The 26,156-nt window shown below is 49.4% G+C and overlaps 3 protein-coding genes across 31 annotated transcripts in view; 2 read left to right on the plus strand and 1 right to left on the minus strand.

Moving 5' to 3' along the window:
- ZNF385C (zinc finger protein 385C) overlaps window positions 1–9,753 on the plus strand; it is a 68,639-nt gene extending 58,886 nt beyond the window's left edge. For 13 of the 22 annotated variants that reach the window (XM_054256038.2, XM_078373589.1, XM_054256039.2 and 10 more), the window contains 6 exons: window positions 1,408–1,518; window positions 3,901–4,066; window positions 6,274–6,558; window positions 7,102–7,298; window positions 7,626–7,736; window positions 8,213–9,753. In XM_054256038.2, coding sequence (XP_054112013.1) covers window positions 1,408–1,518; window positions 3,901–4,066; window positions 6,274–6,558; window positions 7,102–7,298; window positions 7,626–7,736; window positions 8,213–8,449 — 1,107 coding nt within the window. In that variant the 3' untranslated portion in view covers window positions 8,450–9,753. The remainder of the gene's footprint in view (window positions 1–1,407; window positions 1,519–3,900; window positions 4,067–6,273; window positions 6,559–7,101; window positions 7,299–7,625; window positions 7,737–8,212) is intronic. The other 9 variants (XM_078373593.1, XM_054256042.2, XM_017972732.4 and 6 more) reach the window with 3 other exon arrangements.
- Window positions 9,686–18,160, minus strand: NKIRAS2 (NFKB inhibitor interacting Ras like 2). 3 transcript variants are annotated; one of them, XM_035300527.3, is made up of 4 exons: window positions 17,560–18,160; window positions 13,295–13,402; window positions 12,653–12,894; window positions 9,686–11,705 (listed from the first exon to the last, which is right to left on the minus strand). In XM_035300527.3, exons 2-4 carry the CDS (start codon window positions 13,386–13,388, stop codon window positions 11,466–11,468), a joined length of 576 nt encoding a protein of 191 aa, XP_035156418.1. In that variant the 5' UTR covers window positions 13,389–13,402; window positions 17,560–18,160; the 3' UTR covers window positions 9,686–11,465. The 3 variants fall into 3 exon arrangements, with proteins under 3 accessions (XP_035156418.1, XP_002748668.1, XP_035156417.2); XM_002748622.5 differs by lacking the exon at window positions 17,560–18,160 and adding an exon at window positions 14,895–15,014; XM_035300526.3 differs by lacking the exons at window positions 13,295–13,402; window positions 17,560–18,160 and adding an exon at window positions 14,895–15,199.
- Window positions 17,755–26,156, plus strand: part of DNAJC7 (DnaJ heat shock protein family (Hsp40) member C7) — a 37,597-nt gene continuing 29,195 nt past the window's right edge. For 3 of the 6 annotated variants that reach the window (XM_078373605.1, XM_078373601.1, XM_078373606.1), the window contains exon 1: window positions 17,755–17,846. Coding sequence is in view for 3 of the 6 variants with exons in the window: in XM_078373601.1 (XP_078229727.1) it covers window positions 17,770–17,846 (77 nt within the window). In the remaining 3 variants the exon portion in view is untranslated. Of the gene's footprint in view, window positions 17,847–18,204; window positions 18,330–23,353; window positions 23,513–26,156 lie in introns of those variants that run through there. The other 3 variants (XM_078373602.1, XM_078373603.1, XM_078373604.1) reach the window with 3 other exon arrangements.

The raw sequence follows: 26,156 nt of genomic DNA on the forward strand, positions 1-26,156 counted from the left end.
ATGACTTAAAATAAGGAAAAGAAAAAAAATCCAAATTAATATTCCAAATAAATGATCCCACTCCTCAGGGAACCTTAGGCCCCCACTTGCTGCTCCCTGCCCCTCACTGAACCCCCCACCTTCCCTGGCTGTGGCTCTCACTCTCTCAAGAGAGGTCATCATGGCTGGACATGGTGGCTCACGTCTGTAATTCTAGCACACTGGGAGGCCAAGGCAGGCAAATCACATTGAGGCTAGGAGTTCGACACCAGCCTGGCCAACATGGTGAAGCCCCATCTCTACTAAAAATACAAAAATTAGCCAGACATGCTGGTGGGTACCTGTAATCTCAGCTACTCCAGAGACTGAGGCAGGAGAATCACCTGAACCAGAGAGGTGGAGGTTGCAGTGAGCTGAGATCATGGCACCGCAACAGAGCAATACTCTATCTCAGGGAAGTAAAAAAAAAAAGGCATCAGCAGCCTCAGGCCCTGTGCCAGTGGCAGAGCTAATGAGATAGGACTTAACTTCCCCCAGCCCACAGGTCCAGGCATGAAGCCTGGGTGACGGGAGAGTAAGTCCAACAGAAGGATTCTTTGTCTCTTCCCTGCCTCCTCTTGTTTCCAACTTTCTGTCCCAATAGTTGTAATTCTTGCAAAGGAGAAAATAACAGAAATAATGACCTAAGGGGCAGCAAGAGATGCCCAGGTGATCACCAGGACATGGTTCTATGCTCCAGAATCATGCAGGGCACTCTGGCCATTCCCCTGCCTCCAAGCAGAAGCCCAGGCTGACAAATAAAGACAGCTGGGAATAGGCAGTTTCTTTTTCTTTTTCCTTTTCTTTCCTTTCCTTGCCTTTTTCCCTCTCCTCCCCTCCCCTTCCCTCCCCTCTCCTCCCCTCCCCTTCCCTCCCCTCTCCTCCTCTCTCCTCCCTCCCCTCTCCTCCCCTCCTTCTCTCCCCTCCCTTCCCCTATCCCTTTCCTCTCTTCAGCAGACTCTCACTCTGTCTCCAGGCTGGAGTGCAGTGGTGTGATCTCAGCTCACTGCAGCCTCCGCCTCCCAGGTTCAAGCAATTCTCTTGCCTCAGCCTCCTGAGTAGCTGACACTACAGGCATGCACCACCACGCTCGGCTAATTTTTGTATTTTTAATAGAGATGGGGTTTCCTCATGTTGGCCAGGCTGGTCTAGAGCTGCTGACCTCAGATGATTCACTTACCTCAGCCTCCCAAAGTGCTGGGATTACAGGCGTGAGCCACCGCACCCAATCAGCTGTTTCTTTTTCTAACATCCACAGGACAGAAAAGTTCTTCCTCAAAGCTGACCACAGCCCTCTTGAGTAGTCTTTAGTTTTGGGCATTTTGTGCCACCCCTGAACCCTGCTTCCCAAGCCAACCCCAAAGTTACGCCCTCCTACTCCCTTCACAGATGGACCCTGTCCAGAAAGCTGTCATCAGCCACACGTTTGGGGTCCCCTCCCCTCTGAAGAAGAAGCTCTTCATTTCCTGTAACATCTGTCACTTGAGGTTCAACTCAGCGGTGAGAAGTAGCAAAAGCAGGTCTGGGGAGGGGACTGGGCAGGAAGAGGGCTGGAGGCTGGGCTGCAGGGTCTTTCTGGGAGGAATACCAGTGGCGAAGGGGCTATGGGCTGTATTTCCCATCCCTGGTTGCAGGAGAGCCACTCTTGGTCCTTTAACCATCGAATCTGTCTTCTCTCTAGATTCTTTTGCCCCTTCCCCTTCTGCCCAGCTCTAGCCCGGTAGGATTCCATTTTCTTCCCCTAGGCCTCTCTCCTGTGTTCTGGATCCTTCTGCAATAGAGAAGGCTGCCCTTCCTCCACTCTGGGTTCCAGGGGCCACCCCATCAGTTCCTAAGGCACCTGAGAGGATCATGCCCATTACCTTAAATAATAGCTCTAGGCCGGGCTCGGTGGCTCAAGCCTGTAATCTCAGCACTTTGGGAGGCCGAGGTGGGTGGATCACGAGGTCAAGAGATCGAGGCCGTCCTGGTCAACATGGTGAAACCCCGTCTGTACTAAAAATACAAAAATTAGCTGGGTGTGGTGGCGCGTGCCTGTAATCCCAGCTACTCAGGAGGCTGAGGCAGGAGAATTGCCTGAACCCAGGAGGCGGAGGTTGCAGTGAGCCGAGGTCACGCCATTGCACTCCAGCCTGGGTAACAAGAGCGAAACTCGGTCTTAAAAATAATAATAATAATAATAATAGCTCTCATGATACATCTGTGAAATAGGTAGAGGTGTTGTTTTTTTTTTTAGACAAAGTCTCACTCTGTCACCCAGGTGGGAAGGCAGTGGTGCGTTCTTGGCTCACTGCAACCTCCAAATCCCAGGTTCAAGCGATTCTTGTGTCTCAGCCTCCTGAGTAGCTGGGATTACAGGTGTGCACCACACCTGGCTAGTTTTGTTTGTTTTTGTTTTTTTGGCAGAGACCAGGTTTTACTATGTTGCTCAGACTGGTCTCAAACTCCTGGGTTCAAGTGATCCACCGGCCTCAGCCTCCCAAAATGTTGCGATTACAGATTTGAGCCACCATGCCTGTTCTAGAGGCGCTAACATAATCCACGATTTCCAGATGAGGAAACTGAGCTTTAGAGAGATTAAGTGGCTTGCCTAAGACCACATAACTGATGAGTAGCAAAGCTGGGATTTGAACCCAGGCCTCTATGACTTTCTACTACATCCTACCCCAAGGTAGAGGAGGAACCTCATTCTGGCCTCCCAGGGAAGGTCTGCCTCCTGTCAGGCAATCTGGAGTTCCGGCCAGTTGTCAGCAGAACTGCTGTAGTGTGGATCCATGGAGGGACCATGGAGGCCTGTCTTTCCTATGTTTCAAGATGGGCCAGGGAGCAGCAAGTGAGGACGCTTGGAGGGAGGTCACTGGCAGATCAGATCTGGGATTTCCCTTTGGGCCTTCTGGTTCCATGAGTCCTGCAAGAGATGGAGGAGAGGCCGGGTGACGTGGCTCACACCTGTGATCCCAGCACTTTGGGAGGCCGAGGTGGGCAGATCACTTGAGGTCAGGAGTTTGAGACCAGCCTGGACAACATAGTGAAACCCCATCTTTACTAAAATACAAAAAGGAAATCAGTCAGGTGTGGTTGCAGGTGCCTGTAATCCCAGCTACTCAGGAGGCTGAGACAGGATGGCTTAAACCTGGGAGGTGGAGGTTGCAGTGACCCCAGATTGCATCACTGTCCTCCAGCCTGGGTGGCAAATTGAAACTGTCTCAAAAAAAAAAAAAAAAAAAGCAGATGAAGGAAATAATTTGTTCTGAGGGAGGAACATGGCTTCTTCCTGCCAGACTCTGGGCACAGTGCCTGGCAAATAGCAAATGCTCAGTAGTAATTTGTTGAACAAATGAACAAAGGGATGAATGTCCTGGGGAGCATTTGCCCAAAAGCATGAGGACTGCTCTGCTTTCTCCACTTGTGCAATTTTACACTTGATAACTAACATTTCATTGAGCATCTACTCTACGGACTCAGCCCTTGTAATTCATGTTCCCACGTAATTCTGACAACCCCATGAGATCAGTATTATCACAGAGTTGGTGGGTGAGGAGACTCAGGCTCAGACAGATGATGGGACTTGCCTAAAGATGTAGTAAGTGGCTGAGTCAGGTCCAAAGCCAGAGGCTTGTGTGTGAGAACGCATTCTATAAACCTCAGAGCCACATGTGGTACGGTGATAACGAAAAGGACAAGGGCTTGCCCTTTGTGTGCACCTGTAATCCCAGCTACTCAGGAGGCTGAGGCAGGAGAATCCCTTGAACCTGGAAGGCAGAGGTTGCAGTGAGACAAGCCCTGCCTCCCTTTGACCTGTCCTCCTGCTGGACTCCAGTTCATGGATGGAGCATGTGGACTCAGCCAATGAATGGTGACCTCTTGCCCTCCCCTCCCCAGAACCAGGCTGAGGCACATTATAAAGGCCACAAACATGCCAGAAAACTCAAGGCTGTCGAGGCTGCCAAGAGCAAGCAGAGGCCACACACCCAGGCCCAGGATGGGGCTGTGGTGTCCCCAGTCCCAACGCTGGCCAGTGGAGCCCCTGGAGAGCCACAGAGTAAAGGTCAGTCCTGAGCTCTTCTCTTCCCCTTGTCCCCACTCCAAATCTGGTTTCCCATTCGTTGTGCTTGTGTTGGAGTATTGCACACAGACAGTCAAAAGGTACACAGGTGAACCACTCAATGCATTTTCCCAAGCGGAACACACTCAGATCAGGAAACATGTTACCAGCACCCCAGAAACTTGTCTTGCACCCACTCCTGGTCACTACCTTGAAGTATTCATTTCCAAGGGCTACCTTCACAAATGACTGCATTTGTGAAGTTAGGCACAGTGGATCACACTGTGTGATGGTTAACACTTTGGGAGGCTGAGGCAGAAGAATTGCTTGAGGCCTGGAGTTTGAAACCAGTCTGGGCAGCACAGTGTGACCCTTTCTGTACAAAAAATTCATTAGCCAGGTGTGATGATGCATACCTGCAGTCCTAGCTACTCAGGAGGCTGAAGCAGAAGGACCCACTTAAGTCCAGGAGGTCAAGGCTGCAGTGGGCTATGGTCATGCCACTGCACTCTAGCCTAGGTGGCAGAGCAAAACCTTGTCTCTAACCTAAAAAAAGACTACAACCTGGGTGGCTGAAAACAATGGAAATGTATTTCCCACAGCTCTGGAGGCCAGAGTCTGCAGCCAAGGCGTTGGCAGGGTTGGTTTCTTCTTGGGGCTCAGAGGGAGAAGGTGGCCCGTGCTTCTCTTCTGGCCTCTGGTGTCGTGGGCACTCCTTGGCTCTCCTTGGCGGGTAGATGCGTCACTCCAATCTCCGCCTCCATCTCCACACCACATTCTCCCTTGTGTGTCTGTGTCTTCACAAGCTCTTCTTATAAGGGTACCAGTCACTAGATTAGTCCCACCCAAACTCAGTATGACCTAATCTTAACTAATTTTATCTGCAAAGACCCTGTTTCCAAATAAGGTCACATTCTGAAGTTCCAGATAGACATGAATTTTGGGGGAGATCTATTCAACCAATTACAGCCCCTCTGATGGTAATTATGATCCTGAGATTTCTTAGCATAGATCAGTTTTACCTATTTTTGGTGAATAATAGAGTAGGTAGGGTTTTGTATCTGTTTTGTTTTGTTTTGAGATGGAGTCTCACTCTGTCACCCAGGCTGGAGTGCAGTGGCATGATCTTGGTTCACCACAGCCTCCACCTCCTGGGTTCAAACAATTCTCCTGCCTCAGCCTCCCGAGTAGCTGGGACTACAGGAGCCCACCACCATGCCTGGCTAATTTTTGTATTTTTAGTAGAGATGGGATTTCACCATATTGGCCAGGCTGGTCTCAAACTTCTGACCTTGTGATCTGCCCGCCATGGCTCCAAAGTGCTGGAATTACAGGCATGAGCCACTACATCCAGCCTATGCCACTATTTTTAAAAAATCTACTCTCCTGTTGGACATGTGGGTAGTTTCAGTTATATGCTATTATGAATAGTGTTCTATGAACATTCTAGTATGTCTTTTTGGTGATCTCTGCTTATTGAAGTAAGCAAATAAGAATATGAGGGCTGTGAGGGCTTCAGGAGACCACTGTGTCCAACTTTATTATTTCAGATGGGGAAACTGAGGCCCAAGTCTGCCCAGTGAGTTGGTAGAAAAGTGGGGCCTGGGCTGGGTGCAGTGGCTCACGTTTGTAATCCCAACATTTTGGAAGGCCAAGGCGGGTGGATCATGAGGTTAGGAGTTGGAGACCAGCCTGTCCAACATGGTGAAACCCCGTCTCTACTAAAAATACAAAAATTAGCTGGGCATGGTGGCTCACACCTGTAATTTCAGCTACTCAGGAGGCTGAGGCAGGAGAATTGCTTGAACCCGAGAGGTGGAAGTTGCAGTGAGCTGAGATTGCGCCACTGCACTCCAGCCTGTACAACACGGCGAGACTCTATCTCAAAAAAACAAAAAACAAAAAAAAAGATAGCTGGGTGTGGTGGTGCATGCCTGTAATCCCAGCTACTTAGGAGGCTGAGGCAGGAGAATCGCTTGAACCTGGGAGGTGGAGGTTGCAGTGAGTCGAGATCGTGCCATTGCACTCCAGCCTGGGCAACAAGATGGAAACTCCGTCTGGAAAAAAAAAAAAGAACTGTGGGGCCTGGAATTTAGTGCTGGTCATCCACCAGGGGCCCTCCAGGCCACCTCCATGGTCAGAGCTGAAGATCATGGTCTCCAGTGCCATCTTGGGCCTCATACTCTACCCTGTGCCTTCCATCTCCGCAGCAGTTCCTGCAGTACCGCCTCCACTCCAGCCAGCACCGACTCCGGACCCTACATCCAGGGAACCAGCCCACTCAGACCTCTTGGATGCTGCCTCCTCTTCCTCTTCTTCCTCCTGCCCACCTTGCTCCCCAGAGCCTGGGAGAGAGGCACCGGGGCCTGAGCCAGCAGCAGCTGCCGTGGGAAGCAGCGTGAGTGGGGAAGGCAGGAGCGAGAAGGGGCACCTCTACTGCCCCACGTGTAAGGTGACGGTGAACTCGGCCTCCCAGCTTCAGGCTCACAACACAGGTCAGTGGTCCCTAGGAGCTGGAGCCCAGGGGAAAGGGTGGGGCAGAAGCTGAGCCTCACCAGATATGGGCAGGCTTGAGTTCCTGGGGGCCTCGCTCAGGGTTGGGTGTCAGAGGCGTTGTGCTCGCATGTTATTGAGTGGGCATTTCCGGGTCCTCCCATTACTCCGTGGGGAGGGAGAATTGGGAAGTGTGAGGCAGCAAGAACTAAAATGAAGGTCACTAAATCTCTGAAGAGTCACTCCACAGGAGACAGGAGACAGGAGACATCTCCCTCTATCCTTAGATCACACCCAGAAGGAGGAGACTGAGATCAAAGCAAAGGGGAAGCCAGCCAGTTATAGCCAGGAAGGCCTTCCATGGGAGGGGCTGGCATGGAAAGACAGAAGCTGGGAGGAGAAACCACGTGTGGCTGGAGGGCGATGTGTGCACAGAGCAGCCGTGAGCCTTGCAGGGAGAGCTAAACTGAATGAGTGTGGAGAGGGCCTCCGTGGCCCCCGAAACCCCTTTCTGCTGCTGAGACACTGCCTTCTTCCCCCTCCAGGAGCCAAGCACCGGTGGATGGTGGAAGGTCAGCGAGGGGCTCCCCGGAGGGGCCGGGGCCACCCAATGTCCAGGGGAGGCACCGGTCACAAGGCCAAGAGAGTGACAGGGGGTCGGGGAGGCCGGCAGGGGCCCAGCCCCGCTTTCCACTGTGCCCTCTGTCAGCTCCAGGTCAATTCAGAGACCCAACTCAAGCAGGTGGGAGAAGTGAGGCTGGGACTGGGGTTGGAGCCAGGGGAGGGGGTTGGGGGACAGGGCAGGAGAGGGAGGGATCCTGAAGAAAGAGGGCAGGCAGGGCAGAGCAGGACAGGCTGGAGGAGCGAGGCCAGCAGGCCAGTGGGCCAATTGAGAGCAAAGGCCAAGACTCACCTCCCCTTCCCAGGGCCTACCCCAGGGTGAGGACCCAGTCTGTGTGCTTTGGATGTATGAGCTGTGGGTAGAGGAATGGGGAGAGGGTTGAGGATGATGGTCTTAGGGTCCTTGGGCTTTGAAATCTTGTTCCCAATCTGTCTGTCTGTCCATTAGCACATGAGCAGCAGGAGGCACAAAGACCGCCTGGCCGGGAAGCCCCCCAAGCCCTCCAGCCAGCACAGCAAGCTGCAGAAGCACACAGCGCTGGCTGTGAGTATCCTCAAGGTATCTGTCTCCAGGCAACAGAGCTGGGACTTGGTCCGGAGGGGAGAGGGTGGGCTGGGAGGGCCAGATGGGGGCTATGGTGGGGCAGGAAAGAGGCCCCCCGGCACTGAGGCTGCTGGACCAGGAGGGAGCTGGGGCTGGGAATTGGGATCTACCCAGAGGAATCTCTGGGGAGGTGGGCTGGGGTAGTTCATCTTAGGAGCAAGAGCGAGGGGTGGGTGTGCATCCCCCAGAGACCATCTTTATCCCATAAATCCTCCCTTCTCCCATCCTGAGACATTCCTCCCTCTGGACAGGAAGACAGGTGGTGGAGAAAGCCCTTTGGAATGACCGTTTGGGGGTGGGAAGGGAGGAGGATTTAGGTTTGGAACTCTAAAAGGCACGTTTTCTCTGCAGCAAAAAGCTTGAGGATGGGGCCCAGGGAGGGGGTGGGGTTTCTGTGGTGGAGACTGTCCATTCCTTTCTTTCCTGTGTAGTCTAAACTGGCCCTGCAGAAGCAACTCACCAAGACGCTGGCAGCCCGCTTCCTGCCCAGCCCGATCCCCACCGCAGCCACTGCCATCTGCGCCCTGCCAGGGCCCCTGGCTCTCCGCCCTGCCCCTACAGCAGCCACTGCCCTCTTCCCGGCTCCGATCCTGGGCCCAGCTCTGTTTCGCACCCCAGCAGGAGCCGTCCGCCCTGCCACAGGACCTATTGTGCTTGCCCCTTATTAGCCCTCATGGGGAGGCCAGGGTTGATTTCCCAGTAGCCACTCCTTGTCTCCTGTCCCAAGACACCTTGGTTTCCTACATGCCACAGGGACTGTGAACAGCTTCAACGGTCCTGCGTACTCCAGGAAGAGCTGGACTAGTTTTAAGGACAGCTGCCCTTCCAAGGACTGTCCCCACCCTCCTTTCCCAGGCCTTCTAGGCTTCTCTGCATCTCCCACCCTGACAGATCCCAAAGATCTATGCAAATCTCAGCCCCAGCCACGCGGTGCTCTCATTTTCCTCCACCCAAGACCTACACCAAGACCCACATGGCCAGACTCCAGGAATCTTAGCTTCTATAAGTCGTCCTCTCCTAGCCGAAGGACAAGTCTCTGACCTCTAATCCTAGGCTCTGGGGCTTCACTGGAGATAGGGATGGGGTCTCTAGCTGGAGCAGGCTCAAGGCTATCAGGAAAGGTGACTGGGGGGGTATGGCAGAGGACCATGGAGGAGAAAGGGGGATCCAGAAGTCCCTTGATCAGCAGTGCTAAGGTGGGACAGAGCCAAGGAGGCAGTGGGTTGATTCTGAAGGCTTTGGGGGCTTCATCTGCTCTGAAAGGATGGGACTAGGAGAGGAGGTGTTGTTCTGGTTAGGCCCAGGTGTCTTGTTTGTTTCAATCTTAGTCTGGGCATTGATGGGCCCAGTCTTTGTTTTTTTTTTAAGTTTCATTCTGTCACCCAGGCTGGAGTGCAGTGGTGCTATCTGGCTCACTGCAGCCTCGACCTCCTGGGTTCAAGTGATACTCATGGATAGGCCCAGTCCTAATAGTTAGGGAGTAATTCATCCCCCGGAGGCTCTCCCTTCATAGCCTTTCTCTGACTTCATGAACCCCCGCTCTTGGAGGGCACACATGGGTCTCCCTCAGACTGTGGACTCAGCTAACACTGAATCCCCGCAGGGCTCCCAAAGGAAGAGCTTTCTCCTACAGCTTCCCACTCCAAACTGGTCCCAGCACTAAATTCAGCTTTCCCTTCTCCCATCCAGCCCCTGCCCCTGTGAAGCTGAGTGTTGGGAAACAGTCTGACATGCACTTGCAAGACACATTTTCATGCTGTCAATGTCAATGTCACAAACTCCCTTTCACCTTAGTACTGCCCCCTCCCCACCCCACGGGACCTTGCCAGTATCCCCCTGTATCTTTTTTTTTTAAAAGACATTTCCAATGGGAGAACCAGAAAAAGGGGGTGGGGGAGGGAAACTTTTTGATAACAATTGTGGTTTTATTGTGTCCAATCAATGTTCATCAATAAATGAACTTGAAGCCCAAGCCTGTGCATGTCCTAATTCCACTCACCCAGCCCTGGGCACCTGCCCCAGTCACCTCTGGCTTTGAGAAGGGCGTGTATGGGTGGTTGCCTGGCTGCAGTGTCTCACCTAGGCTAGGCGTGCACCTTAGTATTAGACGCACAAAGCAGGCACAGGAAGTTGTGGGTATAAGCTCACTTTGCAGCCCGCTGGATGTGTGCTCACCCTACTGTGCCCTGAAAGAGGACCTGTCAGCTCCTGAGAGGCTGCTACGGTTTGCCTTGTTCTATATAGGCATCTGAGGTAAGGAGGGGCCAGAGGAGCACCTTGTCCAGCCTTCACCATGGCAGCGGGCATATAAATATAAATACAGGTAAGTTATAAATAGAAGTCCAGCTCTGAGCTGAAAACCACGGGCAGGACTAACAGCAGCCTCCAATGGTGAGGTTGGCGGGCTGGGCACAGAGCAGCTGCTCTGGCGATTGACAGCAGGTAGTGCACCCCTGCCCCCTGGTGGCTGGAAGGAGCGGCGGATCTCAGCCTCCAGGGCTGGTCAGCATAGCACCTTGAAGAGGGAGAAGCCATTGGCTTTACAAAATTAGAGAACTGGAAAGGATCTAGGAGATCATCTAAGCAACTCTGGTCATCTTACAGATGAGAAAACTGACGTCCAGAGAGGGGAAAGGTCTTTGCTGGGTCACAGTTGGCTGGCCACTCATAGCCCAGTGATCATTCTATTCCACCTCAACTAATGAGGCCCATCTGCTCCCTGAGCAGGAAGAGGAAGTGAAACCATTGGTGGGAGTGGAGAATTTTTTTTTTTTTTGAGACGGAGTCTTCCTCTGTTGCCCAGGCTGGATGGAGGAGTGCAGTGGCATGATCTCAGCTCACTGCAGCCTCTGCCTTCTGAGTTAAAGCGATTCTCCTGCCTCAGCCTCCTGAGTAGCTGGGCTTACAGGCATGTGCCACCATGCCCGGCTAACTTTTGTATTTTTGGCAGAGATGGGGTTTCACAATGTTCGCCGGGCTGGTCTTGAATTCCTGACCTCAAGTGATCCACCCACCTCGGCCTCCCAAAGTGCTGCGATTACAGGTGTAAGCCACTGAGCCCAGCAGGGGTAGGGGATTTAAAAGAGAAAACTACACTCCCAGGAGTCTAGCTTCTTCCAGCCAAGAAAAGGACAGGAGAAAGGTCAGGGTGAGGGATGAGGAGACACCCCTAATGCCAGTGTAGAAGCACATGTGTGCACACACACACACACGCACGTGTGCACAACTAAATGCATACACACAATACCTGGACACCCTTTCTCTGGAGTCCAGGCTGGTGCCATAAGTGTTTGTGTGTTACTGACAGGAAGCCCAGCGGGTGGGACCTCTATAACAGGAGCAGTGCCCCAGACCCAAGAAGGGGTACTGCTGTGTGGTGACTCTGCTTCCTGTCTGGGGCAGCTGGAAGGGATGGTGACCCACAACTGCCCCAGGTGACAGTGGAGCAGATATGATAAAAGCCAGGGTGGGGAGTAGGCTGGGGGGCTGAGGGAAGGGATGTCAATCAAGAGTATTTGTACTTCCCAGAGGTGAGGGGAAGCAAAGTGGCTGGGGCCTGGCCCAGCAGGGAGCTCCCTGGCTGACTGGGAAGGTCAGCTTGCCCTCCACTTTGCTCTCAACCCATCTACCAGAGCCCCAGATGCTGAAATGGGGCTGGGAGTGTGAAGGAGGAATGGCAGCTCTTCAGCCATCCAAGGAGCCGCTGCCCTTGTTCTTACGGCTGAGGGGGAAGGTAGACTTGCTCTGGGGTTGGGTCATCTTGCTGGCCAGGTAGACGAAAGGCTCTAGGAGGGAGCGCCGGTCCGCCACTGACACCTCCCACAGCTTCACCTTCTCTGACTTGGCCCAATGCTGAGCCACATCTGGGTCTACACGCCGCTGCTCCTGTAGGTCACACTTGTTGCCAAGGACCACGATGGTGACCTGGGGAAGAGGGACAGAGCATAGGCCCGTGAATGTACCATGGACCCAGGAATGGACATGGGGGCTGGCAACCACCTAGAAGTTCTATGAGAGGATTCTCAACAGCTGATGTTTTATCTCTACACTCAAAACCACTCATTGAGCGGAAGGAAATGGTTGCTTTTCCTTCTCTTTCCTCTGTTCAAATTCTGGCCTCCACTAGCCCTCCTCTTAGGAGATCTATCACCAGTTCTGTATTGGCCATACATGCTCATTACTAGCAGTCAGTTTCTGGCTCAAAAATTGGCGAGGAAACATTCCCAGAATCCTGCAGCTTAGAGGGGGATTTTGGAGAACAGAAGGGCCTTTGTGGCCAGGTGGGTGGCTCACGCCTATAATCCCAACACTTTGGGAACCTGAGGCAAATGGACTGCTTGAGTCCAGGAGTTTGAGAAGAGCCTGGGCAATATGACGAAACCCCGTCTCTACTAAAAATACAAGAGTTAGCTAGGTGTGGTGGTGTGCACCTAGCTAGTAGCTAGTAGTCCTAGCTACTTCAGGGGGCTGAGGCAGGAGGACCCCCTAAGCCTTGGGAGGTTGAGGTTGCAGTGAGCTGTGATCATGCCACTGCACTCCAACCTGGGTGGCAGAGCGAGACCCTGTCTCAAAAAAAAAAAAAAAAGCGCCTTCATAGCTAAAAGCACGAAACCATCAGGAAGAACAACTAATGGGGGCTTCATACATGAGGTCAGAGACTCCTTAAGCCACAGAGGCGTCTCTGGTTGAGCAGATTCAACATGTAGCCACCCCTGAGGGTGATACCCTCAGTGGCCTCCACCCCACCTCTAGCTCCTAACTCACCTTCTGGCAAATAAGTGAAGAAGGGAGACATGCCAGGCTTCCCAAACCAACCCACTGCCCACACTCTCTTACCACTGAGGCTCCCACTAGGAGCTTATGCCACACACCTCCTTCTTGTCCTTGGATTTGTCAATCTCCTTTTTGAGCAGCTCTACGCGTTGAAAGGACTCTCTGCTATCTGTGCTGTAGACCAGGACGTAGCCATCAGTGCAGGAGAAGCAGTGTCGGGGCAGTTCGGCCCCGTCTCGGAGCCCCCGAGTGTCGTAGAAACGCACCTGCTCTCGCACCCCTCGGTCTGTCTCAATGGAACCTACGTAGATGTCCTCCTGCGTCTCGATCATCTCCGAACCTGGTATAAAATGAGAAAACTGTCTGAAGTGGAGAGGGAGGTGGGAAATGTGAGTGATGAGAACATCTTAAGACTGACCAGACAGGGAGAGAAAGCAGTGTGGGGGTGCTGAGGAGGCCAGAGAATGGACAGCCTGGGGAACAGACATTAATTTCATGCTAATTCCATACTAAGCACAAGTGTGGCATGAGAGCTTCTCCTTCCTATCTCAGATGTTGAGTTTTTTCCCTCCAGATCTGCTCAGTGTTGTAGAGTTACTTTTGGGGATTACAATATAAGTTTTACTCTTCCAGGTGCAAAAACCACCAGGAGCAGCTTTTTGCCTGTGTGTGTTGTGATCGAGTGCTATTCCTTATTCTTCAACTTCTTCCACTGTCCCTCCCCCTCCAATGACACTCACCCACTACATGGTTCCCATACAGCAGCTGCTCTAGAATTGAAGTTTTGCCCACAGACGCCTGGCCACACACGACCACCTTGCAGCTCTTCCCCATGCTTAACTTTCAACCTTGAGGAACAGAAGCACATTGGGTGAGGTAAGGAAAGACAGCATCAACACAGAGGGCAGTTACTAGCTGATGTTTTCTGGTAGACAAAAACAAAAAACAAACAGAAGGCAGAACTTCCATAACTGAGAGCCCAAATTCTACACTGAATGTGTAGTTTCAGGGTTTCAGCACCATCCCGATGCTAGTCAGAAGAAACCAACTATTCTCTATGTCCACTACTGGATGGCAAGCTGTTATTTTGTCTTTGTTATCCCCCGTACACAGGCAGTATCTGGCACAGGGCAGGTGCTTGGAAATGCTGCCATAAAGGGAGAGGAGAGTCAGTGGCCACTGGCCAGGTTCCCTTCGGTGCACAAGATGTAAAGAGGACCAATTAGTGAAGGGAGCTCAGCCCAGCTTCTTCTCTTTTTTTTTAAAGACGGGGTTTCACCATGTTGGTCAGGCTGGTCATGAACTCCCGACCTCAGGTGATCCACCCGCCTTGGCCTCCAAAGTTTGGATTACAGGCATGAGCCACTGTGCCCGGCCCCAGCTTCCTCTCTTTAACCATGACCCCATGGAGAAATAAGCAGAAATAGTCTTTTGTGTGGCTGTCTGAAGCCATCTGTTCCTGGGTGGGGGGGCGGGGGTAGAGTGAGTAAATAAAAAGGATAATCTGGGGCCAGGCACACTGGCTTGTACCTGTAATCCCAGCACTTTGGGAGGCCGAGGCGGGTGGATCACAAGTTCGAGACCAGCCTGGCCAACATAGTGAAATCTCCTATCTACTAAAAATACAAAAAAATAGCAAGTTATGGTGGCAGCCACCTGTAGTCCCAGCTACTTGGGAGGCTGATGCAGGAGAACTGCTTGAACCTGGGAGGCAGAAGTTGCAGTAAGCCGAGACTGCACCACTGCATTCCAGCCTGGGTATCAGAGTGACACTCCATCGCAAAAGAAAAAAAAAAAAGATAATCTGCTTTCCTGTATGACTCATCTGGACAACAATCAATTGCCTCGAAACCTTAGTCAAGTCTAAGACTAAGATGAACATCAGACAAAAGAGAAGAGAGTGAAAAAAAATCTAAGGAAAAAAAAGGCTTCAGAAAGGAGATACTTTTTGCTGCTCTTGGACCGATAGACCCAGAAGAGAAAGCTCAGACACAGAAACCCTGAGAGGTCCCAGATAGATATCTCCCCGAAGGCAAACTTCCAAACACAAGCCCCCCCCAACAACTCCAAAGATCCCCCAAAGAGTAGAGATAGACCACTCCCAAAGACGGTCCCAAACAGAAACCTCTCCAGGGGAAGCTCCTGACACAGACCTCCCTCTCCATATAGTGAGCCCCACAATAAAGGACACCACAAGAGTGGGCCAGAGGGACCGTCACCACATATTTTCCCACGGGGGAGCCCCCAGAGGGAATGAGAGGCAGAGACCAGCTAGCAAAAGCGGACCGGAGACGGAGGCCAATCCCAGCACCCGACGAGCCTCGCCTCCTAGCTCCGTACCTCCTGCGGCCCCCGCAGCACCAGCCGGACCCTCGGAGCGCGCGGGAACCAGGGGAGGGACAGCGCCGCCGCAAAGGCTCCAGTCTTCCTCCCGGGCCGGGGTAGGCTCCGCTGGGCCCCGCCCCCGCCGCCTGCCCGCCCCCCCAGCTTCCGTCAGGCAAGACGAATTCCGGCACGAAGAGCAGGCGAGTGCCGCGCAGCTCCCCCGAGAGACCGGCGGGGGAATGACGGCCAGGATCTGGCCTGGGTGTGCGCGGGAGCCCAAGGTTCTAGGCTCCATGGAGGTGGGCCGATGTTCTGGTGTCTCTGAGACCCAAATATGCTCTCTCTAAAGGCGATCAGAGTACAGTTAGTCTTCGTTTACTCAACCACTTATTCGTCAAATGTTTTCTGAGCATCTTCTCTGTCTGTGCCAGGTACAGGGCCATATACTGAGAGAAGGTGGACGAGTTAGACATGGTGGCTGCCGATCAGAACTCACGGTCTAGAGAAGCTACATGTCTACCCAACAATTACTGAGATGCTATGGGGCACAGCAAAGGGGCATTTAACTTTGGGTCAGCGGACATTGAAGGGCTTGGGGGAAAGGGTATTCTAGGGTGGAGGAAACATGGCTACAGTCATGGAATTTTCTGGAACTATGATGACTTGAGTTCATTATTGGTGGTAGGAAGGACCTAAATATTGGTACTCAGGTCATTAAAAAAAATAAACAAATAATCAAAGGCCTTGTGTAGTAGGCCAAAGAGATCAAATTGATGGTCATGGAAAGCCACTGCCAATGAAGTGACATCATGAGTCCTTGAGGAAGATCACTCTGGCAGAAGAGGGAAGACTGGACAGAGATGAAACTAGGGACCAATTAGGAGACTACTGCTGTATTCCAAGTTTTTTGTTTTTGCTGTTGTTTTGTTGTTGTCGTTTTTTTTTTTTTTTTTTTTTTTTTTTTTTTTTGAGACAAGGTCTTGCTCTTTTGTCCATGCTAGAGTACATTGGTGTGATCATAACTCACTGCAGCCTCAAACCCCTGGGCTCAAGTGATCCTCCTGTCTCAGCCTCCAAAGTAGCTGGGACTACACATGCCACCACACCCAGCCTATTCCAAGATTTTTAAAAACGATGAGAGCCTGAATCAGGATGGAAAGGTGGAGATAGATTTGGGAAATATTTGGTAGGAAAATCAACAAAACTTGGCAACACATTGGAAGCCAAGCGTGAGACAGAGGGAGGAGTTCATAGCTTCCATCCTTCTCATATAGTGGCCAGGTGAGTGAGTTTAATCCATTTAACAAGATACGAAATTCAGGAAAGATAATAATTACATATAGCATTTGTTTTTTCTGTTGTTGAGGTGTGGGTAGAGAATGAAAAGTTCAACTTAAATATGGTAAGCCTTGGGGATGTGTGAAACAAACAAGAGATATCCAGTAGATAGTTGGATATACAGCTATGGAACCTGAAGAAAGGTTTAGGTTGGAGATATCAAGGGTTGAGATCATCAACAGACGGAATTAAAGCTGTGGGAATAAATGAGTTGCCTCAGATAGAACATGAAGTGGGAAGATAGCAAGATAGGTTGGCTAGCATTAGACTGAACTTTAAGCCACTGGCAGGCAGGGCAGGTGGTCTGTGAATCTTGTGCCCTCCCAACCTAGCAGAGTAGGCATTTTGGAAAGGGATACTGAGTGACTGGCTAAACAAATGACCCCTCCTTTCCAACCTAGCGAGCTTGTCCCATCCCTCCCTACTCAGTGATCGCTGTGGTCTGGATTGAGAACTCATAGGGTACAAGGGCACAGCTCCCTCTGGGATAGGCAGGGTAGGTGCATTGGCACATGCTGTTTTCCTGGAGGAAAACAGGTAAATCGTTTTAAAATTCCTTTGCCCTCTTTTTATTTTAGCTACCCTCTTTACATTGTAAAACTACTCCTCATATTCCTCCAATTTGACCCCAGAAAGCTCCAATTTAATTTAGCTCCACAAATAGAGGTTTGGGTGAGGGAATGACAACAAAGACAATTAAACTGTGCTCTTGTCCCCTATGAGTTCTCAATCCAGACCGCATTCGGCAAGACCAGCGTGATGAAAGTTTATATGAGAGGTGGGAGTACTGAGGACACAAGAAGCGGGGACCTCATCCCTCGAGCTTCCTTATAAACTCCAGGGCAGAGTCTGGGGCGCCATGTGTCCAGCTTTCCTAGGCTTAATGCTGAGATGGCACTCCCAGGTGGCTGACATGAAAGCAGCCTCGTAAAAGGGTCAGCGTCCTTAGGGTGATGAACCAGCTGGTGTTTGGTGATCCGGAGTGGATGAAAGGCGCAGGGTGAGGACGCCCTGCGTTCCCCTGGCTTGGTTGGGCAGGGCTTCCAGAGAACGATGAAAGCTCGGGGAACTGGGCTCAGAGTGTCTCTTGCCTTTGCCGGGAAGAAGCCGTGGACACACTCCAAGGTCGGAAAGGTAGCAGTGGGGACTCTCCCTCCAGAATCCTGGGTCACCTGGTCCCCACCCAACTCAGACTCCCTGGAGCCTTTCAGGGGACTCTCTAGGATTGGAAGTTGCTATGGCAACGAGGCTCTTGAAATACTGAAAACAGCCAAGCCCTAGAGAGGCTACCACCTGTACACCCCCCTTCCCACCCACGGGTAAAGTGGCGCCGCCTACGCACAGGAAAAGTCCGTGGGCTCCCGCCCCGGCGCGGAGACCACAGTGGACAGCCGGGGGCGGGAGGCCGCTCTGGCCCCAAACGGAGCCTCTCGCTGGTAGACTAGCCCGAGGGAGCCCTTCTGGGCGCAGCGCCGCTGAGCTGCTCTATGCTCCGACCGGAAGTGCTCTTCACCGCCTGCCTCCCACCCAGCTCTCTGGTCCCGGCGGTAAGATGGCGGCTGCCGCGGAATGCGATGTGGTAATGGCGGCGACCGAGCCAGAGCTGCTGGACGACGAAGAGGCGAAGAGGTAACCGGGTAGCAGGGTAGTAGAGGGGGCGAACTGCAGCTCCGTGGCTCAGGAAAACCCAGTTCCTGCCGTGATGCAGCCCTCAGCTGCTGAGGCGATGCCCCGCCCTCCGCAAACACCCCCCACAACCTGAGATCAAGGCCGGATGGACCCCCTTAAGGGGCGCTCTTGGGGGTCGGCCTTCCTTTCCCGCTTCCGCCTGGTGAAGGACCTGAGACATGGTCTAGTTCTTCAGCGGAGAGGACGATCGTCCTTATAGGAGAGGCCGGGTCTCGGAGGGCAATTTCAGAGGTCTGATGCGAGGTGGGGGAGGCGGCGCGGCGTCGATGACGACTTCCTTACATCTCCCCCGACCCCCGCCTTTCTCTTGTTAACTTCTGTGCATTGTTGCCTGTCTGCACTTTCCATCTCCAGAACCTTTGCTTTCCTCACCCCGTTTTCCCTAGTACTTGTACCCCAGCGATCACTAGTCTAGGGTTCGAGGTGAGTGTGTCTCCGTAATTGACCTGATTGCCCCCTGGTTATCCCGGAAGTCAAAGATGATGAAGAAAAAAGGAAGAGTGAGGGGCTTATCTGGTGTTATACACGTGAGACTCCTCTTCGTATCCTTCCTTATCCTTCCCAGCACTGTTCTTTTCTTAAGCAGCAAGGAAGAGGGCAGCTGCTTGGGCGCTGTTGGCACTCCGAAGCACCCGCAGTGGCTCGGGATTGCCAGTCGTACTAGCCAAGGGAGCTGCTGAGTGAGTGGTTTTCCAGAACACTCTAGATTCTGGCAACAGTTAGGCCAAATTATTGGAAGTGGGGTTGGAACAGAGTTGTGGGTAGTCATACTTGTTCTAATCCTAAAACAGAATTGACAAAAAGGTTCTAGAAGTTTGGAGCCCTTTTCTCATCAGCTGCAGGTTAATCTAATGCTTTTGTTCAAGATGACTACAGTGCCTTCAGTCTCCTTCCCACATACTTTATATCTTTCATACCAAGCCCGTTATGTCTTCAGGCTGCGTAATTTGAGGTGGCGGTGTAGAATTAGTTCATGAGATCTGAAATCAGTATTCTGAAGTTTTTACTATCTGATTAAGTTAAAAATATAAGAGGTACTCAGGTGCAGTGAATAGTTTTCAAGCTGTTATCACAGCCAGTGTCTCCATCTGTTGGGTGCTGAGAGGTCTGACAAAGCATAATAGGCCCCTGCGATATCAGAGAAGCCAGGAAACCAGAGTCTAGTCTTTGTTCTTAATTTTGAGTTTTCATGTTGTTCCTACTTCTTTCTAGATATTGCAAGTTAAGCATCATCAACCCTTATACATCATTAAGGAGTTGCAAAATGGGAGACAAAACTCTGCCCAGCGAAGACAGCCTAAATTAATTGTAGAGATTTACTTGTATTTGGAAAGAGTTCAGTGGTTCTTTATATTATAAATGGGGACTTGGCCATAGGTAACTTTAAAAACTCATCGTGCTCACTGTAAATCTCTGATGCAGAGTGTCCCTGTTTTGGACTTCATTTCAAAGCCTCCTATCTAAAGCAAATAAATTTCTTCAATCACAGCCTGAGAGGATATTCTATCATAAAATTGGAGTAAATGAACCTGAAGACATATTATATAAAATAGGTTATGCTATAATGTGACCACATCACACAAAACATAGTATTTGGTAGCAGTACAATAAAATAAATAAGGTAAACTACCTTATTACTTAAGGTAGTTTAATAACTACTTTATTTCCTGGAATTTAAGATGTCATTAGGCCAGGCACAGTAGTTCACACCTGTAATCCCAGCACTTTGGGAGGCCGAGGTGGTGGGTCACCTGAGGTCAGGAGTTTGAGACTAGAGTGGCCAACGTGGTGAAACCCTGTCTCTACTAAGAATATAAAAATTAGCCAGGTGTAATGGTGTGCTCCTTTAATTCCAGTTACACCAGATGCTGAGGCAAGAGAATCGCTTAAACTCTGAAGGTAGAGGTTGCAGTGAACTGAGATCACGCCATTGCACTCCCACCTGGGTAACAATGAGATTCCATTTAACATCATTTATTGCAGAATGCAAATTATTTTATCTGTCACTAAGAAAATATAACTGTAAATTAAACTATGAACACATGTGTTGTTCCTGTAGTTCAAATAGTGAGAGAAAAAAAATTTTTTTAGTTGAAAAAAGGCTGGGTCTTGTGGCTCACACCTGTAATCCCAGCACTTTGGGAGGCCGAGGTGAGTGGATCACCTGAGGTCAGGCGTTTGAGACCAGCCTGACTAATATGGTGAAACCCCATCTCTACTAAAGATACAAAAATTAGCTGAGTGTGGTGGTGCACGCCTGAGTGGAGATTATTGCACTCCATCCTGGGCAACAAGAGCAAAACTCCATCTCAAAAAAACAAAAATTTTAAAAAAGGAAAAAAAAAAATGCATTCTTATCAGATTTTTATATTTCTCATATATAGCACTCTTTTTGACATAAACATTTATTATTATGTCGCTTCTGTGCACAAATCAAAAGGAAAATAAATGAAACAAAATCATTTTAACTTTTTCCATATCAGACATCCTTAGAAGAATAAACATTAGGGGCTGGGCACAGTGCTTCATGCCTGTAATCCCAGCACTTTGGGAGGCCAGGGCAGGTGGATCACTTGAGGTCAGGAGTTCGAGACCAGTCTTACCAACATGGTGAAACCCTGTCTCTACTAAAAATGTCAAAATTAGCCGGACACAGTGGTACACGCCTGTAATCCCAGTACTCAGGAGGCTGAGGCAGGAGAATCACCTGAACCCAGGAGGTAGAGGTTGCAGTGAGCCAAGATTGTGCCATTGCACTCCAGCCTGGGCAACAAGAGCAAAATTCTGTCTTGAGAAAGAAAAAATAGTAAACATTAGGCTCTGTTAGTATGAAAAAGCCTTGTTTATATATGATTTTCTAGTGCTGAAAATAGGGTAGAGATATAGAAGCTTTGGAGGGAGGTGGTTTTCTGTTTTTCATATTTCCTGGATTCCTTATAGCAGAGGGCAGTGATAGGAACATCCCTTACAAATGCCCTTTTACTATCTGGCTTGGTTAGGGTTCTTTGGCCAAGTTCCTGCCTCTCTCGTTACAGTCCTACTACCAGTTCATTTAGGGATACAAGAGGTAATGAGTCTCTTGGGTTGTTTTTGTGAGGTTCAGCAGGAGTCCTTCCTTCCTTAGATCTTGGCTTAAAATGTGTCCTGCTACTGCTAAATTGTCACAGTCCCACTGGGGGCAAAATGAGAGGAGCTTTTAAGACGTTGGACTTTACAGTTGCAGCATTTTAAATGGCTGCATGTTTTAGTTCCTTAGCTTTAGTGTCTCTAGAGAGAAAAGAAATGGATTTCAGTTTTTTTGCATGTCTGTTTCCCACTGACAAAGTTCTGTTTCCCTTATAGCAGCCAAGAAGCTAAAATAAGGCTAGGCATAGTGGCTCATGCCTATAATCCTAACACTTTGTGAGGCTAAGGTGAGAGGATTGCTTGAGCCCAGAAGTTTGAGACTAGCCTGGACAACATAGTGAGACTAAGTCTCTACAAAAACATTTAAGGCTGGAATTACACCCCTGTAATTCCAGCACTTTGGGAGGCTGAGGCCAGTGGACTGCTTGAGGCCAGGAGTTCGAGACCAACCTGGGCAACATGGTGAAACCCAATCTCTGTTTAAAAAAAATACAAAAATTAGCTGAGTGTGGTGGTGCATACCTTTTGGCCCTGATGCTTGGGAGGCTGAGTTAGGAAGGTTGCGGCTACAGTGAGATGTGATCATACTACTGCACTCCATCCTGGGTGATAGAGTGAAACCCTGTCTCAAAAAAAAAAAAAAAACAAAAAAGATTGGGGCTAAAATAAAAGACTTATAGTTGGTACTCCAAAATAGATCAGGATTCTGTTCATGAAGAGTAATTCTCTTTGCTTACCAGAACAGGCAAAGCTATTTATGAGCCAGAGGGTTAAACTTCAGATGTCTCACATTTCGACCAACTTAAGGCTTTGTGTTTTCCTGGGAAGATGCTGGACTGTTTTACCTAATATGGGAATACCTGGCTTTTTGTTTTTTTTTATTGTACTTTAGGTTCTGGGGTACATATGCAGCTCATGCAGGGTTGTTGCAGAGGTACATAGGGAATACCTGTCTTGAGTAAAGGATCTCTTATCATATGTCCTGGGTTGGGAAACGGCTTGGTCTCTGTAGGGAATCTTTCTTACGGCAAACTTGAGGGATTTCAAATGGTTGAGTTTTTCTGTTTTTTTGAGGTGGAGTCTGGCTCTGTTGCCCAGGCTGTAGTGCAGTGGTGTGATAACGGCTCATTGAAACCTCCATCTCCCAGGTTCAGGCAATTCTGCCTCAGCCTCCTGAGTAGCTGGGACTACAGTTGCATGCTACCATGCCCAGCTAATTTTTTGTATTTTTATTAGAGACGGGGTTTCAACGTGTTATCCAGGATGGTCTTGATCTCCTGACTTCGTGATCCACTTGCCCCGGCCTCTCAAAGTGCTAGGATTACAGGCATGAGCCTCCGTGCCCGGCCTCAAATTGTTTTTCAAAGAGAAAACACTTCTTTGTCTCAGCATATACCTAGTGTGACTGGACAACAAGATCGAAAAGAATCAAGGGATCCATAGACCTAAGACTCAGGACATCCTTACCTGATTCCTTGAGCTGATAACTTCTCTGTTTCTGTTTTCTTGATGGGCACAAATAAGAGCAATTATTATTAGGCCCTTACTACCTAAATATTGTAAACTCTTTGTAGATTAGGATTTTGCCTTTTATTTCTCTATTCACATTGTTGATGGGAACAACTGAACTCTGAATTCGTATCCCAGGGTCTGCTGTAGTTGCTATTTGTTTCCTGCAGCTTTGCCTGGTGTTTGTGAGTTTGTGGTCTTACTTAACTGAAGAGCTTGTGGGCATGCCTCCCCACTTTCTTCCTTACCCTGTTTTAGATTCTTAGGAATGTGTCCTTCTAATATTTCTCTTGAAGTTTCAGAGCAAACAGCTAGACATTTCAGTAAGCCTGCAAACTGAGTGGGAATTTATCTTTGAACTTGAACCTAAATCAGTGAGAAACACTTTTTTCATTTTGCTATGCACTAAATGTAGTCAGAAGTGAAGAAATGGGAGATGGGAGGAGAAATGAGTCATGGTTAAAGAAGGGATAATCCTAGGATACTGGCAAATTAATTGAACTCTGATACTAACAAATGGCAAAGTAGGTAATCATAAGTGGAGCAGAGAAGGCTTCTCTGTTACTGCTTTAGTTCAGATTTAAATATTAACTAGTGTCAGAGAAACAGGAATTTTGAGAAAATATTGGGCCAAGTGAGTGGCAGTTGCTCTAGCCTCTAGTCCATTCCCAACGACCAGAACTCTGATTGGCTGAAAGCCCAGCCTTATTGTAATTCCAGCCAATCAGGGATTAGTTTAGTCATTGACGCTAGTATTTTAAAGGTTTTGAAAAGCTGAGTACTGGGTACTTGCTTTTTCCTTCTTTCTCCAGGACTGTAGAAGATTGGAGAACAATGGTCAGCAGCTGCCCAGTTGCCTTGTGGCCTGATGCAAAGTCCCTCTGAGAGCCCATTTCTCCCTTACTCCACTAGTCTTTGGTCCCCTTTCTCCAGCGCTGAGTGATGTGGAAGTTACTTAGAGGTCGTTCCAGGTATTCTTTTAAATTTTCAGAAGTAAGAACAAAATTCAAAGTGTAGTTATCTCAGTAGGCTATTCATTTTATTGGAGTGACACTGTTTTTTTCTTCTCCAGTCCAGATCAAAATGGTAGTTCGAATGTTTTACCCTCACCATTGGTAAGAATATGAGTGGGTGAGGCTTTTGAGAATGGCAATAGGAGGAATGTATGACTGTCAGGGTCTTATTCTGAGACCTAAAATTCTATTGGCCTGCGACTTACAATTTGTGTGGGGAGGCCAAATTATCAGATAAGCGGTGTTAACCATCTCTTCTGATTTTAATATTACTTTTGGAGAGAGTGTGAGGGGCAAGCAAGACCCTCTCTTGTTTTTGGAGTTTCTGTCCTGAGAGTTCTTCCTTCGATAGTTTGCTCTGAGACAGTTCATCACCTGTTGAACTAAGGAACCAAGACAACTTTGAGAAGTAAAATACCAGTTGACAATCTAGGCTCCTCCTCACTTTAGTTTCCATCTCTACCCCACCTCACCGCACCCCAAAAAACTCAGGAAGCAGCCTTTTTCTTAATTGTAGTTCCTCAGTTTTATATTTTTGATGGGTGCTGGTGTCCCTATAGTGGGAGATGTCACAGAATGGGAAATCAAGGGATTGAAAATGGTGGGTTTGGGGATATGTTGTGAAAACAAGCCTCTGGCTAATGCTGAAAAGCTGGTGACTTGTATCTTCAGAATGGTTTCAGAGAAGCATGTTTTCTAACGTAACTTTATTGTTGGGTCTTCTCTCCCCAGGGGTAAATGAAGGAGAGGTAGATCCCATAGATTGTGATACTTCTCATTTAAGGACCTAAAATAAATTTAAAACTCATAATTGAGACAAAATTTTCAAGTTAATATCTTTCTGTCTGCAGTGATAGGATTTTTGTCAGGATTGAATTGGTTGCTTGCTATTTCTTCCCTACCGAATAAGGCATAGCCAGCTGTAGCTTTCTGCCTGGTGTCCTTCCCTGCCTGAACAGTAGAGAGTGCTGCTGCTTTTGTAGACAGTCTGTGATTCCTCTTGGCGCATTTTTGGTCCCTTCTGACTACACATGTTGAGGCTTCCCCTTGAATGTCCACCCAGAGAACAATTTGAACTGGTGTGTTAAGGAATTTTCTTCATCTTCTACTTTCCCTCTTTTTTAGGGGTGAGGTTTGGAGGGTTCCAATGGTGCTTTAAAGTGAAAACTGTCTATTCTGTAGGAGACTGGGTGAAGAAAGCTGGGTAGCAGGTAGCTTTGCGAAAAGGTAGCAGTTGGGTAGTGCTTACCTTCTGTTTTTTCTGGATAAGCACCCAGTGTAAGTACCTTGCAATATTTGTAGAATTATTCCAAGTTATATATCTATGGTCCAGTGTAATGGCTCACATCTTTAATCCCAACACTTTGGAAGGCCGTGATGGGCAAATTGCTTAAAGTCAAGAGTTTGAAGACCAGCCTGGCTAACATGGCAAAACCCCATCTCAACTAAAAATACAAAAATTAGCCAGGCATGGTAGCAGGGCCCTGTAATCCCAGCTACTCAAGAGGCTGAGGCAGGAGACTCACTTGAACCTGGGAGGCAGAGGTTGCAGTGAACTGAGATCACACCACTGCACTCTAGTCTGGGTGACAAGAGTGAGAATCCATCTCAAAAAATATATAGCTGTATGTATATATATCTATATCCGAGACTTCCACTTACCTATGTGAAACTTACATTGACATTTCACTCCTGTGGGGTGTTTTTTGTTCTTTTTGTTTTTTTTTTAAACAGAGTTTTACTCTGTCACCCAGGCTGGAGTGCAGTGGCTCCATCTCAGCTCTCTGCAACCTCTACCTCCCGGGTTCAAGCAGTTCTCCCGCTTCAGGCACCCGCCATCATGCCCAGCTAATTTTTGCCTTTTTGTAGAGATGGGGTTTCACCATGTTGCCCAGGCTGGTCTTCCTGACCTCAGGTGATCAACCTGCCTTGGCCTCCCAAAGTGCTGTGCTGGGATTACAGGCATGAGCCACCGTGCCCGGCCTAGATTTTTTTTAAAGAAGAAATTTTTTTTTCTGGCCGGCACAGTGGCTCATGCCTCTACTCTTAGCACTTTGGGAGGCTGAGGCCGGTAGAGTGCTTGAGTTCAAGAGTTCGAGACCAGCCTGGGCAACATAGTCAAATCCCGTCTCTACTAAAATACAAAAACTTAGCCAGGCATGGTGGCACGTGCCTACAGTCCCAGCTACTAGGGAGGGTGAGGCACAAGAATTGCTTGATCCTGGGAGGTGGAGGTTGCAGTGAGCCAGGATAGCGTCACTGCACTCCAGCCTGGGCAGCAGAACAAGACTGTCTCAAAAAAAAAAAAAAAAATTTTTTTTATTGAAAAAGAAACTAAATGACTGGCTTTTGGTAAGATATAATAGAAGTTAGGCTCCTGGGCTCCTTTTTCTTTATTCTCTCATGAAGGTCAGGGAGAGTGCAACATGAAACAGGCCCTGTGACATACCACTGAGGACAAGAGGTCTTGGACCGTAGGAAGGAAGAAAGAATTTCTACTCTGACTGGCTGAGATCCCGTGAATTCTGACGGGTGGAGGGCATTTCTAGACTACAGGCAACTAGTAAATTTGACTGACTAAAATAAATGGAGCACAAACAAT

This window comes from Callithrix jacchus, chromosome 5, assembly GCF_049354715.1.
Source record: "Callithrix jacchus isolate 240 chromosome 5, calJac240_pri, whole genome shotgun sequence".
Taxonomy (NCBI): domain Eukaryota; kingdom Metazoa; phylum Chordata; class Mammalia; order Primates; family Cebidae; genus Callithrix; species Callithrix jacchus.

Bases quoted from the DNA above. Each gene is read 5' to 3' on its own strand.
- NKIRAS2 (XM_035300526.3), bottom strand. From the start codon at position 15,174: ATGGAGCCTAGAACCTTGGGCTCCCGCGCACACCCAGGCCAGATCCTG. The intron at 12,895-14,894 runs GTACGGAGCTAG...ATTTTATACCAG, and splicing joins TGCTGCGGGGGCCGCAGGAG to GTTCGGAGATGATCGAGACG. The intron at 11,706-12,652 runs GTGTGTGGCATA...CCTCTTCCCCAG, and splicing joins AATCCAAGGACAAGAAGGAG to GTCACCATCGTGGTCCTTGG.